The sequence below is a fragment of the Nerophis lumbriciformis genome, linkage group LG17 (assembly GCF_033978685.3).
Source record: "Nerophis lumbriciformis linkage group LG17, RoL_Nlum_v2.1, whole genome shotgun sequence".
Taxonomy (NCBI): domain Eukaryota; kingdom Metazoa; phylum Chordata; class Actinopteri; order Syngnathiformes; family Syngnathidae; genus Nerophis; species Nerophis lumbriciformis.
In genome coordinates, this window is record NC_084564.2 from 27,556,596 (window position 1) to 27,572,433 (window position 15,838).

The 15,838-nt window shown below is 40.3% G+C and overlaps 1 protein-coding gene across 4 annotated transcripts in view; it reads left to right on the forward strand.

Annotated features, from left to right (window-relative positions):
- arhgef12a (Rho guanine nucleotide exchange factor (GEF) 12a) overlaps nucleotides 1-15,838 on the forward strand; it is a 102,284-nt gene that overhangs the window by 80,724 nt on the left and 5,722 nt on the right. For all 4 annotated transcript variants that reach the window (XM_061973000.2, XM_061972999.2, XM_061973001.2 and 1 more), the window contains 25 exons: nucleotides 704-802; nucleotides 1,658-1,768; nucleotides 1,851-1,949; nucleotides 2,035-2,077; nucleotides 2,161-2,266; nucleotides 2,385-2,522; nucleotides 2,612-2,644; nucleotides 5,304-5,418; nucleotides 5,492-5,597; nucleotides 6,261-6,464; nucleotides 6,534-6,660; nucleotides 7,305-7,337; nucleotides 7,417-7,568; nucleotides 7,705-7,851; nucleotides 7,924-8,009; nucleotides 8,595-8,720; nucleotides 8,853-8,967; nucleotides 9,233-9,333; nucleotides 9,448-9,525; nucleotides 11,992-12,067; nucleotides 12,339-12,506; nucleotides 12,589-12,676; nucleotides 12,875-12,952; nucleotides 13,049-13,143; nucleotides 13,225-13,437. In XM_061973000.2, coding sequence (XP_061828984.1) covers nucleotides 704-802; nucleotides 1,658-1,768; nucleotides 1,851-1,949; nucleotides 2,035-2,077; nucleotides 2,161-2,266; nucleotides 2,385-2,522; nucleotides 2,612-2,644; nucleotides 5,304-5,418; nucleotides 5,492-5,597; nucleotides 6,261-6,464; nucleotides 6,534-6,660; nucleotides 7,305-7,337; nucleotides 7,417-7,568; nucleotides 7,705-7,851; nucleotides 7,924-8,009; nucleotides 8,595-8,720; nucleotides 8,853-8,967; nucleotides 9,233-9,333; nucleotides 9,448-9,525; nucleotides 11,992-12,067; nucleotides 12,339-12,506; nucleotides 12,589-12,676; nucleotides 12,875-12,952; nucleotides 13,049-13,143; nucleotides 13,225-13,437 — 2,737 coding nt within the window. The remainder of the gene's footprint in view (nucleotides 1-703; nucleotides 803-1,657; nucleotides 1,769-1,850; nucleotides 1,950-2,034; nucleotides 2,078-2,160; nucleotides 2,267-2,384; nucleotides 2,523-2,611; nucleotides 2,645-5,303; nucleotides 5,419-5,491; nucleotides 5,598-6,260; nucleotides 6,465-6,533; nucleotides 6,661-7,304; nucleotides 7,338-7,416; nucleotides 7,569-7,704; nucleotides 7,852-7,923; nucleotides 8,010-8,594; nucleotides 8,721-8,852; nucleotides 8,968-9,232; nucleotides 9,334-9,447; nucleotides 9,526-11,991; nucleotides 12,068-12,338; nucleotides 12,507-12,588; nucleotides 12,677-12,874; nucleotides 12,953-13,048; nucleotides 13,144-13,224; nucleotides 13,438-15,838) is intronic.

Genomic DNA, 15,838 nt, shown 5'->3' on the forward strand with positions numbered 1-15,838 from the left:
TTTTGGGGGGAGTTGAGGGGGTAATTTAATTATGATGCGTTCAAGAGTCTTACGGCCTGAGGGAAGAAGCTGTTACAGAACCTGGAGGTTCTGCTTCGGAGGCTGCGGAACCTCATTCTAGAGTCCAGCAGTGAAAACAGTCCTTGGTGGGGGTGGGAGGAGTCTTTGCAGATTTTCTGAGCCCTGGTCAGGCAGCGGCTTTTTGCGATCTCCTGGATAGGAGGTTACAATGTTGAAAGTGCCAAAGTTTCAAATGATAAGGTTCATGCATTTTAGTGTGTGCTTGCATGCAGTTTTGTTTGCCTCTCTTTTCGCAGTCAGTGAGGTTGACGTACATATTTTCAGCATTATTTCCTCACCCTATGCTTCAGGCTCTGAGGAAAAAAAAGTTAAGATAAAGTATTATTTTCAATTAATCTTGCTGTAATCGCATCATAACACAGATATGACATTAATGCTGGTAAAATTAGCTGCTTTTTATGTGGCTCTGAGTCGATCCGAGTGTGCAGGTCTACCTATTTTTGTTACCAAGTGAATTTATATAATTATGAAGTTTGTTTTGTTTTGTGAAACCGTGAAAAAAAATAACGCTGACCACTTCAAAATATATATTTAAACAGTGTACGTTTTCAAAAGATTAATTGTGATAGTTTTGGAGAGGGTTAATTAATTTCACAATGTCACACTGTTGTGTTGTCCCCAGGACTCTGTTTCTCCCACCACAGCCAGCAATCCTGCCTCTCGCATCGTCTCGCACATCATCGGAGCAGAGGACGATTATTTTGATTCTGACCATGAGCAGGTATTTTACCTCATGACCATCTACATCAGGGGTGTCAAACTCATTTTAGCTCAAGGGCCGGATAGAGGAAAATCTATTCCCAAGTGGGCCAGAATGGTAAAATCATGGCATGATAACTTAAAATAAAGACAAATTCAGGTTGTTTTCTTTGTTTTACTTTGGCAAAAAATAGAACAAGCACATTATGAAAACGTAAAAATCACAGATTAAACTCTGGACAAAACACTTTAAATTTGTTGAAAATTCTGAGGAAATTGGTGCAGTTTCAACAACACAATGACCTTAGACTTTGTCTCAGTGTATCTACAACGCCAGGATTAAACATTAAATCACAGTTTTTCTGGGACTGAACAAAAACTCAACATGTAAACTCTTCTAGGTATCAAATACCTCCTTTGTCATGTCCACATATCAACCCAGAGCTAACTCAATAAACCGTAAGAAACGGAGGTCAAAACCTTTCAAAAGGGTTAAGTTCACTTTTCTCGCGTTTGACAGAGACATTTTGGGGCAACGAGGGTGCCAAATGACGATGTGTTCGAAGCAGAAGAAATAAAACGGCAAGTTTTAAGTTTCATGTGGGTCGAGGAGGAGGAGCCACAGTCCACCTTTACTTTGTACCTCTTGCTTGCCAGCAGAATTGCTATTGTGACTTCCAGTGGACACATTTAGAACAGCAGTTTCTTTCGTTCAAAAAAAAAAAAAAAAAGCAGCTCATTTTTATACTTTGCAAACTCATCACGCGGGCCGGATAAAACCTGTTCGGGCCGTACGTGTGACACCCCTGATCTACATTGTCAGTCATTGCTTAACTGTTATATTGTTTGTTTTGGTTCATATCGTTTCATCTTCCAGACAAATGGCCAGTGTTACCGCTTCACCAGCATTGAGCAGCTCAAGTCTCGGCCCGCCCACCTTGCAGCTTTCCTGCATCACGTCATATCTCAATTTGATCCGGCTCCTGTGGTATGAACCCCCTTTATCCATGCACCTCTTTTTTACTTGGAATTGTCTTTTATTCATACACTTGCTTGGCTTGTGTCCCCAGCTGTGCTATCTCTACGCCGACTTCTACAAGCAGACTAACTCCAAAGAGACCAGACGGGTGTTCATGGACCTCCACACCTTCTTCATTGATCGTGGAGCAGTAAGCACTGTTATTGCATGGAAATCAAAGGCAGAAAAGGAACGTGTCATCAGTTATTTCATGGTTGTTGTTTATATTATTTCAGCATTTAAAAGTGGTTGTCCCTGATTCCATCTCCTCCGACCTTGGTCAGTTTTTCCCAACTTCACTTACGTCATCACCTAAATGTTTTTGCACATGACTTATCTTATGTGAATACATGTTCTTGCAGATCGGCGGCGGACGGAATTGATCCCAGAGGAAATAAACCGTCAGCACGTTCAAACACTCCAGGACTCTTTGCTTCCTGACATCCAGAAGAACCTGGAGGATTTCAGGTAGGATGACAGCTGGGTTTTACATTCTTTTCAGTCATTTATTATCTTTAGAGGTTTTTATCAAGCTGATCACATTATGAACTGTACGTAAGATAACATGACTTGTCGGTGCATGCAGACAGAAGCGCAGTATGGGCCTCACTGTTGCTGAAGGGGAGCTGGCCAGACTGGACCAAGAACGTGTGAGAGATCGCGTCACTCTCGAGCGTGAACGCTCCTACGCTGAAAATATCATTACCAAAATAGAAGACATCCTGTAAGTGAAACAAATCAACGCAAAAGCATGCACTTTCCAATAAACGTGACTCATTCATGTATTTTGTTTTCCTTTTGTGTTGCTTGCAGGGTTACTGCTCAGACAACAGAAGAAGAGAAGTGGTAAGCTAATTTATTGTGTCTACTGGATGGGTGGATGAAGATTTAATGTCAACCCTTATTTATACAGAGAGAGCCAGTTTTGCACAAGCTGTTTTTTCAAATGATGTCCTAATTACAACGTTTTAAAAACAATATGCAAAAATGTAAACAAACCAATAAAAAATACAGTATTTAAAATGTGTATGTACAAACCACGTTTCCATATGAGTTGGGAAATTGTGTTAGATGTAAATATAAACAGAATACAATGATTTGCAAATCATTTTCAACCCATATTCAGTTGAATATGCTACAAAGACAACATATTTGATGTTCAAACTGATACACATTTTTATTTTGCAAATAATCATTAACTTTAGAATTTGATGCCAGCAACACGTGACAAAGAAGTTGGGAAAGGTGGCAATAAATACTGATAAAGTTGAGGAATGCTCATCAAACACTTATTTGGAACATCCCACAGGTGAACAGGTACATTGGGAACAGGAGGGTGCCATGATTGAGTATAAAAGTAGATTCCATGAAATGCTCAGTCATTCACAAACAAGGATGGGGCGAGGGTCACCACTTTGTCAACAAATGCGTGAGCAAATTGTTGAACAGTTTAAGAAAAACCTTTCTCAACCAGCTATTGCAAGGAATTTAGGGATTTCACCATCTACGGTCCGTAATATCATCAAAGGGTTCAGAGAATCTGGAGAAATCACTGCACGTAAGCAGCTAAGCCCGTGACCTTTGATCCTTCAGGCTGTACTGCATCAATAAGCGACATCAGTGTGTAAAGGATATCACCACATGGGTTCAGGAACACTTCAGAAACCCACTGTCAGTAACTACAGTTGGTCGCTACATCTGTAAGTGCAAGTTAAAACTCTCCTATGCAAGGCGAAAACCGTTTATCAACAACACCCAGAAACGCCGTCGACCTCGCTGGGCCTGAGCTCATCTAAGATGGACTGATACAAAGTGGAAAAGTGTTCTGTGGTCTGACGAGTCCACATTTCAAATTGTTTTTGGAAACTGTGGACGTTGTGTCCTCCGGACCAAAGAGGAAAAGAACCATCCAGATTATTATAGGCGCAAAGTTGAAAAGCCAGCATCTGTGATGGTATGGGGGTGTATTAGTGCTCAAGACACGGGTAACTTACACATCTGTGAAGGCGCCATTAATGCTGAAAGGTACATACATGTTTTGGAGCAACATATGTTGCCATCCAAGCAACGTTACCATGGACGCCCCTGCTTATTTCAGCAAGACAATGCCAAGCCACGTGTTACATCAACGTGGCTTCATAGTAAAAGAGTGCGGGTACTAGACTGGCCTGCCTTTAGTCCAGACCTGTCCCCCATTGAAAATGTGTGGCGCATTATGAAGCCTAAAATACCACAACGGAGACCCCCGGGCTGTTGAACAACTTAAGCTGTACATCAAGCAAGAATGGGAAAGAATTCCACCTGAGAAGCTTAAAAAATGAAACATGAAAGGCCATGTAACAGTGGTGAACATGCCCTTTCCCAACTACTTTGGCACATGTGGCAGCCATGAAATTCTAAGTTAATTATTATTTGCAAAAAAAAATAAAGTTTATGAGTTTGAACATCAAATATCTTGTCTTTGTAGTGCATTCAATTGAATATGGGTTGAAAAGGATTTGCAAATCATTGTATTCCGTTTATATTTACATCTAACACAATTTCCCAACTCATATGGAAACGGGGTTTGTACATTCAGAATGCATAAAGCTCATGATAAAATACTTAAAACTAGTGCTGTAAGATGATACATTTTAAAAAATTTAATTAATCACACTTTTAAATTTGGATCAATCATGATTAATCACAAAAACACGTCATCAAGGAATATTTTTTTTTAGATGTTTTACTTGAATTTTTTGTATTTAGTGTATTAGATTCAGCAACTAGTGTTTGGATCCCACTGTACGCATTATCTGAAGAGCATGGAAAAAAGCATTTCATTGTGGTGTACTCTGCATGTGACGAATAAAACCCTTGAACCTTGCACACCACTTACTTGATCAAAACTTGGTTACGGTTTTATCTAAAGTCCTATCTGGGTGTATTTTGAAGTGAAATTCGCCATCGGTCAAAACAATCGGAGTTTCCTCATTCATCTTTGCACTGGTGTATGCATTGACCTGATCCTTGACCATATAGCAGTCCAGGCCGTCTTTCAGGTTGCCATTTGTAGTTAAGGTAAAGGAGCATGTACAGTACAGTCAAAATGGATTGTGTGATTAATCTGCATATATACATGTCGAAAGCAACAATTTTATGTAATTAATCACGAGTTAATGCAAATGGTGCAAAATACCCAAAAGCAGGTGATGCAAAATGATCACTGTCTGTGAAGTAGTCAAGTTCATATTTATTTCGAAATAATAACAAAAAGAGATAATTCCAAGTGCTTCATTGATTGCACGTCAATCCTGATAACTTAAGAAATTTGACAGGCAATTCATTAAAGAATGTTGTTCATTCAATATGTTTGTATTAAATAATCCAAAAGTGTAAATTATTTCAATAGTTGTGTGTTTACATATGTGCTGACATATGGTGCAAGTCACAATGTGGGCTCTTGATGGTTTATAATATTACAAGGTTATCTGTCTAACAAACTCTGGGTTTCCGTTTTCTTTAGCACTACTATGCAGTATGTCATCTATACATACATGAAGCACCTTGGTGTGAGGGTCAAAGAACCTCGCAGTCTGGAGTCAAAACGGGTCCGGATCAACTTCCTTCCTAAGATTAAGGTCTCTCAATTTTCACACTACCTCACTCCTCCTTCCTACCTCCTAGCTGACTCTTTGAATTCCTCACAAATAGAAAAGCATCAAGACAGACAAGGAAGGCGAAGAGAAGGTAAAGAAGCCCAGGTTTCCCAGTATCCTTGGACCTCAACGTAGGCCGAGTCGCATTGAAGCAGCATCAGGTGAGCTATTTAAACTTTAAAGGAAACATATTATGCCGAAGGTTTGATTCAATACGATTTTCAGGTGTCTTACATTAGTCAGAATACTCGCAAAGATCAAGAATTGGAGCACACTCTCTGAACATCTGTTTTGTGTGGGAAGCAGTTCATGAATGTCACTTGGTGAAATATGCTTCACCCTCCCAAAAGAAACTACAGTGCAAGTCTACGTACTCTTATTTCTACATTAGAGATAATAAAGGGAATTAGCTTTTAATTTGAGTCATCAGCCTTGGAGCTGTAGACTGAGTTCCTGTATGTTTACCATCAAAGTCTGGGGCCCCAACGAGAACAACTATCAATTGTAAATAAATTAAATCAACTTGTCCTCTGTGGCTTGGAGGTAATGATGTGTGATGATCGGTGCAGCCAAAAACCCTGCAGCTCTGCTTAGCTTCTAGTTTTACATGATGGTAGATCTGTGTAGTCACTTGCAGGAAAAGAAAATGGTGGATCTTTGCTCGGGGCAGTCCTATGTAAATTACCATGACTGTTACATCACAAGAGGGCCAAGTCTGTGAATACAAGCCATCACAACATCTCTTTTGCATAATATATCCCCTTTAAAAAAAACGTAATTTAAGATGCTTTGTGACATTCTGACTCCACCTCCTCTTTTCTCAGTGGGCAAAGCCCTAGATGGTCGTCCCAAGCCTCAGAAACAGTTGTCGCAACCTAGTTTGGGGGCCAGCGATCACACAGATGGGGGTCGTTTAAGGGGCAGCCAATCCAGTGAGGGCTCTGAGCTCATACACCCGACATCTGTCACCACCTCATCCCCGAGCAGCACCACCTTCAGCTCGGATGGTAGTCGAGACGCAGAAACAGGTGAGTTTGTAAGCCAATTAATGTGAGAGTAGAAAGCGAGCATGCGTGCAAACTTTGGTCGACTCGCAGGTGGGACTCCAACTTCAGGCTCCTCCAGGCTGAGTGACGGTCTTCAGACTGACCCCCTTGATGGGTTGTCATACCCTGACCTTTACAACCTTGACCAACTACAAGAGGACGAGAGAGAAAGTGACAGGTCATTTTGCCTTTATTCGTTTAAAGGGGACCTATGATAAATGTGGTCTTTTTTGGCTTATAAATGTTGTAATAATGTTGGATACTCGTTTTAAACAAGCGTCAAATCATAAGATTTGGATACCACTGTTTGGCATCAGACTATGAGAAAACAAAAAAAGGTAGTATAGAGTATTATTTTCATCTAATTGTGGCATTAGTATAATGACAAAGACGTGCAACATGCAGTGACGTGGTGTGTTTTTTATGCACTCACTGAATAGATCAGCGAGTGTACGGGTGCACCTGATGTTGTTTATTTTCGACCGTGTCTGTAAAAAAATTGCAGCGATGACTTTAAGATGTACATTTTTAAAAGACAAATTATGATGCTTTTGGAGAGGGCGGGGTGTGGTTTCATTTGCAATCTGGGAACGCCTCCAGAAATGAATATCTTGCAGACAGATTTAAAAAAAAAAAAACGGGTTATAAATGTGACTGAAGCAGAATTTACGCGAAATGTACAGCAAATCATATCCTATATATATTATAGACCATTAAGAACTGTTTTAAATGTAGATGATAATCATTATAGGTCCCCTTTATACTAGCAGTAATACTTCTGTCAGCTTCATGTGACCACTCATCTCGCTGTTAACGTTGCAGAACCCACGAGGGAACGCCAAAGGCCATTAGAAGGTGAGATTAAGTTTGTTGGCTATCACATGCCACTAAAACCAGACATGTAGTGCTGAACATTCCATCTTTTCTCACAAAGGCTGGAGGGATTGGGGGCTGCCGACGTTCAAAGCGAGGACGACCAGGGAACAGACTCGGATCATGACCCCCTCAACTGGCAGCAGCTGGTGGGACGTGAGGTTCTGGCGGGTCTCAGGCCTCACGAAATTAAGAGACAGGAGGTTATAAATGGTGAGAATGGAGTATTGATCGTTCCCAGTTTTGAAATAAACAGGCCATTAATAATATTATTAATCTTTAATCACTGCAATCTAGCATCATTGAACATTATTTTAATTACATTTTCACTTTAATTATGCGTTTGAAGAGCTGTATTACACGGAGCGTGCGCACGTGCGGATGCTGAGGGTTTTAGATCACGTCTTCTATCAGAAGCTCTCCAAAGAGGCCATCCTGCCCCCTGCAGACCTCAAGAACATCTTCACCAACTTGGAGGAGATTCTACAATTGCATGGTTCGCACTTACACGCAAAACTACACATTCCTGACTGCCTGCTCACAAGTCTCCCTCCCTTTTTTTATTCAGTTTCAATTCATGAGAAAATGGCAGCCGTTCGGAAGAGAAATGAGTCTTCAGTAATTGATCAGATAGGAGATGACTTGCTCTCCTGGGTGAGTGCATTTCTTAAGCTGAGAATGTATTTCTTCTTTTAGAATGACTGATAGGCCATGGTGTGGGGAAAACATAGTTACTGAGATTGCTTCATGGCCCCCAAAAAACATATATATTTTCCTCATGGATACCTCATACTCCATTTGCTGTTTGTGTTGTGGTTTACAGAAGTGTAACGGCATTTAAATTATGCATCATTATCTGGAGAAGGAACAGAGCTGTACTACAGTACAACGAAAGCTCATTTGTCTGTGGTCATGTCAAATCATGCCCCAGATTCATTTGACACGTACGTATCACCAAATGAGCGTGATAAGAGACGGAGCTTAGTTAGCCCCATATCAGCTGGCAGCCTTGTCCAAAATGTCTCCATGGGGGCATAAGTAGGCTAAACGCTCCCCGCTGAGGGTCGAGTCTACATATAAACTCAAGCCACCCTTGCCATGAGGACTTAAGCCTTTCCCCCGCCCTTCTGGGAGTATGCGCTCCATGCGGCGTTTAAACACCGTCTCCATGACAACTGCCCCTGACCCACATTATCTGTCTGTTTTCGCCCGGCCCGGTCTCGGCGTGGCTGCTTACAGTTCAGTGGCGGAGAGGAGGAGAAGATCAAGCAGGCCGTGGGTACATTTTGCAGCAATCAGCCGTTCGCTCTGGAGATCATCAAGACCAAGCAAAAGAAAGACTCGCGCTTTATTTCGTTCATCCAGGTAATATTACGCTGGAAAAAAAAGCAGAGCCTTTCAGTGGTTGCACTACATAGACGCTCAAAATATTTTTTGTAATCTGTGCAATCAATTTGATTGAATGGACACTCATTCATGTTTGGGTGTGTTTCGCAGGAGGCGCAGAGCAACCGATTGTGCCGACGGCTCCAATTGAAGGACATCATTCCTGTGGAGATGCTGAGGTTCACCAAGTACCCACTGCTGCTGGACAACATCTCCAAATACACAGGTAGGAAAAATGCTGCCTAATGATGTCAATGTGGTTTTTTTTGAAAATGTAAACCACTATGTGAGCAGCAAATTACAGATGGGAGAGATTACGAGTTTAACAGTCCACACGCAGTGGTGCATAATTTGGATATGGTAGCACATAGCCTCAATATTTTTTTTTTACGCTGTTCTTAAGCCCATCTATATTGGGTTAATGCACAAAGCGGGATATACATTTTCCCGACAAAGCCTTTTTTCACCGCTGATGTCATATTATTTTTCAGATGATGCAGTGGAGAAGGACAAAGTGAAGCAGGCAGCAGACTGCTGTAGAAAGATCCTCAATCATGTAAACCAGGCGGTAAAGGAGTCCGAAGACAAGCAGGTGGGCTGTTTTCCGTCACCTAATAAATCTTGCCATTAGTGCCTTCTTTGCTCCTCAGTTTGTGGGCTTTGTTTAAAAAGTACTTAAATGTCACCCACACTTTTCTTATTGCAGCGGCTGGAGGACTATCAAAGGCGACTGGACCTGTCTTCCCTAAAGCAGACAGACAACCCAATGATCCTGGAGTTAAAGGTGACTAACCAGCATGAACTATGTAGCTTTAGATATACATTAATAAAATATTTCTTTAAAATAATAACCAGCAGCGTCAAACAACGGCAGAGATGATCAGGCTAATATACCGGTACAGCATTTTTTAATCAGGTGGTCTAATCTAGGGCTGTCTCTGATTTAAAGATTTTCATAGTCCAATCTGATTCATTACATTTTGCCCCTTGTCGATTATCAGTCTAATCTAAAGCAATTTTTAAAGATAAATAAACAGATGGTGAAATGTAGTATTGAATACTAACTGGTCACTAGGTGTCAGTAACGTCACCTGGATGCACTCTAGTACATATTTGTGTATTCCAAGTTAGATAAAAAAAACTTATCAAAGGAATAAAGTCTTTCATTAAAGTGAACAAAACAAAGATGTCATTTGTAACTTTTTTAACCCCCAAGTAAGACTAAACCACAGTTAGTAAAGTCTGCTCTGGCGCTCAGCACCAAGAGGGATATCAAACTTAACTAAATAGACAAAGTAAAATTCAAAACAAAGTTTCTGTAAGTGAACATGCGGAAGGATCATTACCTTTCCAGGAAGAAAGCTACACCTCCGGGGCAAGGTGATGCGTGCCGGCGTGTCCTTGCGAGTTTTACCGGGACTGACGGCGGGATTCGACTAGCCAGAGACGTGCGACGGCACAGTCAGCTTCGTGTCTGACAGCCGAAAAGACAGCCAAAACTAAGATTTATATCTTAGTCTTTAAAAATGTTTTGTCTGCACACAAGAGTCTTTTTCTAATATTTAAAGAAGACATGATGATGATGAATGTAATCATTTTGTTCTTCCAACACACCTTCTGTATGCGAGGGCTTCAGCAGGTATTAACTCACCTCCACGGAGAGGGCAGGGAATATTCATATCAGACGATTCGACTGCGAGGTTGAGAGTTGAATCAGACTCCTCTGAATCAAATCTTTGATTACATGAAGACAGCCCTAATCTAATCTATAATTAATAATGACTTGATTGAGCGGGAACTTTCCTAATTGATTGATCAAGGAACTTTAGTCAAATATCCTCTTAACGGACAAACTGGAGTGAGCTCAGGCAGTTCGTACAGTGGTAGGTTGGGCTGCATTTTGTCGCAGAATCGCAGTGGATTATGTAATACCACGCAGGGAATAAACAAGGATTTGAAAAATATAAATACTATGCAGGGAACTCGTTTACATATCAAGTGGCAAGACTCTGCCTTGGCGGGTGCAGCTGTAGCAGCGGATCTAACAAATTAGTGCAGCAGTTGTTGCTTTAATAATAATACTTTTTCTGGTGATGAAATTGAATTTAGAAACGTGTCCAAGTTTGTCAAAGTAAGGCAAACATTCTTATTCTAATTGTCTTCAAAGCATGTACCGTAGTCATTATTATTATTACTACCACAACGATCGGTCCTTGGGCCAATAGTGTTTCTCATGTACAGTATGTCAATGATATTACTATGGTTTCAAACAATTAGTGTATTTTGTTTGCTGATGACACAACCTTATTTTATTCAGGACAAAATATTAAAGATGTGTTAAGAGGTGGTTAAAAACAAATTTATCAAAATTACCCGTATTCAAGGGTTGAGTTTCAAAGAAAACAAGAGATTAAGTATTTGGGTGTTATGATTGATGAAAATTTGTCATGGAAATCACATATAAATTATACAAACGCGAAAGTATCTTAAACTCTTTATATTTACACAGAATGAAGGAATTTGTATAACTCACTGATTGTTCCATATCTGACATATTGTGTTGAGGTGTGGGATAGTGCATGTAAAACATATTTAAATTCAATCTTCCTTTTGCAGAAAAGAACTGTAAGAATTTGAAGTGGAAATGCATACAGGAAACCCCACAAACCCAATATTTAAACCATTAAATTTACTGAAATGTAATTAATTGGTAGAGTATAATATCCTAAAAATCATGTACAAAGCACATACACAAATTCTACCAAACAACTTTTAAAACGGATACATTAAAAAAAAGTAATTATAATGTAAAAGGAACTGAGCTGTTTAATACATTGGGATTTAGAACAGGGACAATAACAAGAAGCATTTCAATCAAAGGTGTAAGTTTATGGAACAATCTTGACTACCATATTTTAAAATACAAAGTAAAAATCATGATGATGAACATATATGATTTGGAGTAAATTATTGTTTCCAGGTTCAGTTATGTTGTTGTATATTGTAAAATATGTATGTTATGAATATCGAATAATCTCCTGAGTTGAACAACAAATGTTGTAATTGTGTGAATACGGGCCGATATTATAAGTTTTTACTTCTTTCTGCCCCTTTTCATTCATTAAACCTAACCCATTTATTTTAATGCTATGTTGATTGTTTTTGTTTGACCCTGAATGAATGAAATAAAAACAAAACAAACTAATGTAACGTGTGTAACATATAAACATGTCTGAATGTCATCCATCAGAACCTGGATCTAACCAAGAAAACCATGGTGCACGAGGGCCCGCTGTCATGGAAAGTGAACAAGGACAAGACAATTGGTTTGTCTTCTACAGATCTAAATAAGATAAGACATTAGTTTGTGGGCAACTAGAAAATCCTATCTCAGAGCATTCAATCGACTGTTTGGTTTGCCTTAAAAGATGTTTCGGCGCTCCTCCGAGTAGGCTTGATGAGCGGCAAAACGTCTTCTAAGACAAACCAAACAGTTCAGTTGCGATCGATTGAATGTCTTAAGATGACATTGACCTGGATGAATGAGAACATTCATAGACATAGAAGATCCTATCCCTTCTATCTGTGTCCTCTTAGAGCTCTACACTCTCCTCCTGGAGGACATCCTGGTTCTGCTCCAGAAACAAGACGAGCGACTCATCCTCAAGTGCCATAGCAAGAACTTGGCGGGCACCGCCGACACCAAGCACATCTTCAGTCCCATTATTAAGCTTAACACCGTGCTAGTGCGCTCTGTGGCGACAGGTAAACAAACAGCCACAACCCTTCTTCCTACATGTACTCAAGGAGAACATTCCACTTCATCGTTCTTTTTCTGTCCTGCTAGACAACAAGTCCTTCTTCGTGCTGTCCATGTCCGACAATGGTGCGCAGATCTACGAGCTGATGGCTTCCACGGTGTCAGATCAGAGAATGTGAGACCAAAATCTGCTCAGATCCGCTCTGCTGGCATAGATTTTAGTTTGGCAGCTTTCAGACACTTTTTATATGGGCACTGCTGCCACCTACAGGACTAGAGCGGGACATTATCTTACCCTCCTTACAATCTGCTTGGCATTTATAAAAAAATATACATGCTTTATATGAAAACTGTTGTGCTTTCTCTCTACAAGGTGGCAGAACTTGATCACTCAGAGAGCCGATGCCATGAAAGTCAAACCTCACAGCGTCATACCTTTACCACAGACCGAGTATGTTCTTCCATCATCCCAGCTCACTCTTCAAACTACAAGCCTTCCCCATTCCTCTTTGAGCTTGCTTCCAATGTGTGTTTATTTGTGTACCAGCGGTGAGAGAGATGGCGTGGAGATCATCACAGCTGGTGTTTCCAGACTGAGTCAAGACTCAGACCGCACATCCACCGGCAGCACTCAGTCCACAGGTGACAGGAGACCCATCCTCCCTCCTTCTACATCAACACACGACTCGGGATGAAGCCTAACTGTGACTTCTATCTTGTCAGATAAAGAAGCCAGTCCAGCTACGAGGGGCGTGACGCCAAGTCCTCTCCCCGTAAATAATAACCCCTTTGAGGTGGCGAAGGCAGATGGAGCTGAAGAGGAGGAGGAGGGGGGAGGGGTTATGGACCCTGAGCTGCCATACCAGGGGGCTGGAGATGGCGGAAGAGATTCCTTTAATGTCTTTCCATCCAGAGCAGATGAAGCACTAAAAACATGTAAACACACTTTTTATACTCTGAAATCATGAAGAACTGCACTATATAATGATACTTGATACAAGAGCTGTGACAAAGATAATGATGACAAACAATTAACCAAAAGTGTACAGAAAATTGCCGTATTGGTAAGACTAGGGGTGTCCCAATCCGATATTCATATTACATCCTTCCGATAGCAGCAAAAACATCGGATTATATGGGCTTGCATCTGAAATATCCAATTTAAGACCTTCCTGTGCATAGCTGTGCTTGTATTTACGTAAAGTAATTTACAAAAGGTAAACCGAGTAGGCTGTAGGCTATTCGGAGCGAGTAGCTACACAACAACTGATCACATAATCTAGATATACGTAATACATTTTTTTAATATAAGAATATTGCAGTCTAAAACATGACATTTGTCAATATAATCAAGTATCAAACAATTATTGTTTAATGTTATTTACAGATACAAAGTCTCCAGGGTAAAAGCATATTAAGTACCGGGGTAAACAGTAACAAACGTGTCCGTAATATTCAGTTTACTGCGTCATGAGCTTAATTTAATGAATTATTGTGGTCACAATGTGTGTCAAAAAAAAAAAAAGGCTATCACTCCACTTTAATTTAAGGAAAGCATAAATCCATTCCGGAATATTAATAATAAATAGGTAATTGTTTTTCATACCTATGTTCTTTGTTTAACTTGATCACGCTTTTTCTAACATTTTACACTACAAAATAATAGAATAATGCATGATTTGGCAGATATTGTATCAAATTAGAATAGAATCGAGTTTTATTGTCATTATTACAGTGCACAGGTTCAAAGAACAACGAAATTGGAGCAGATCCCCTAAGGTGCATACACAATAATATAGTAATATGAATAGTAAAAAAGATAAAAAAATGATGTATATCTATATATATGTATACATACACACACATGCATATATCCATACATATGCATACATATACATATACACATACATGCATGGACAAACCCCGTTTCCATATGAGTTGGGAAATTGTGTTACATGTAAATATAAACGGAATACAATGATTTGCAAATCCTTTTCAACCCATATTCAATTGAATGCACTACAAAGACAAGATATTTGATGTTCAAACTCATAAACTTTATTTTATTTTGCAAATAATAATTAACTTACAATTTCCTGGCTGCAACATGTGCCAAAGTAGTTGGGAAAGGGCATGTTCACCACTGTGTTACATCACCTTTTCTTTTAACAACACTCAATAAACGATTGGGAACTGAGGAAACTAATTGTTTAAGCTTTGAAAGTGGAATTATTTCCCATTCTTGTTTTATGTAGAGCTTCAGTCGTTCAACAGTCCGGGGTCTCCGCTGTCGTATTTTACGCTTCATAATGCGCCACACATTTTTGATGGGAGACAGGTCTGGACTGCAGGCGGGCCAGGAAAGTACCCTCACTCTTTTTTTACGAAGCCACGCTGTTGTAACACGTGCTGAATGTGGCTTGGCATTGTCTTGCTGAAATAAGCAGGAGCGTCCATGAAAAAGACGGCGCTTAGATGGCAGCATATGTTGTTCCAAAACCTGTATGTACCTTTCAGCATTAATGGTGCCTTCACAGATGTGTAAGTTACCCATGCCTTGGGCACTAATACACCCCCATACCATCACAGATGCTGGCTTTTGAACTTTGCGTCGATAACAGTCTGGATGGTGTATGTACCTTTCAGCATTAATGGTGCCTTCACAGATGTGTAAGTTACCCATGCCTTGGGCACTAATACACCCCCATACCATCACAGATGCTGGCTTTTGAACTTTGCGTCGATAACAGTCTGGATGGTTCGCTTCCCATTTGGTCCGGATGACACGATGTCAAATATTTCCAAAAACACTTTGAAATGTGGACTCGTCAGACCACAGAACACTTTTCCACTTTGCATCAGTCCATCTTAGATGATCTCGGGCCCAGAGGAGCCGGCGGCGTTTCTGGATGTTGTTGATAAATGACTTTTGCTTTGCATAGTAGAGCTTTAACTTGCACTTACAGATGTAGCTACGAACTGTATTTAGTGAAAGTGGCTTTCTGAAGTGTTCCTGAGCCCATGTGGTGATATCCTTTAGAGATTGATGTCGGTTTTTGATAGAGTGCCGTCTGAGGGATCGAAGGTCACGGTCATTCAATGTTGGTTTCCGGCCATGCCGCTTACGTGGAGTGATTTCTCCAGATTCTCTGAACCTTTTGATGATATTACGGACCGTAGATGTTGAAATCCCTAAATTTCTTGCAATTGCACTTTGAGAAATGTTGTTCTTAAACTGTTTGACTATTTGCTCACGCAGTTGTGGACAAAGGGGTGTACATCGCCCCATTCTTTCTTGTGAAAGACTGAGCATTTTTTGGGAAGCTGTTTTTATACC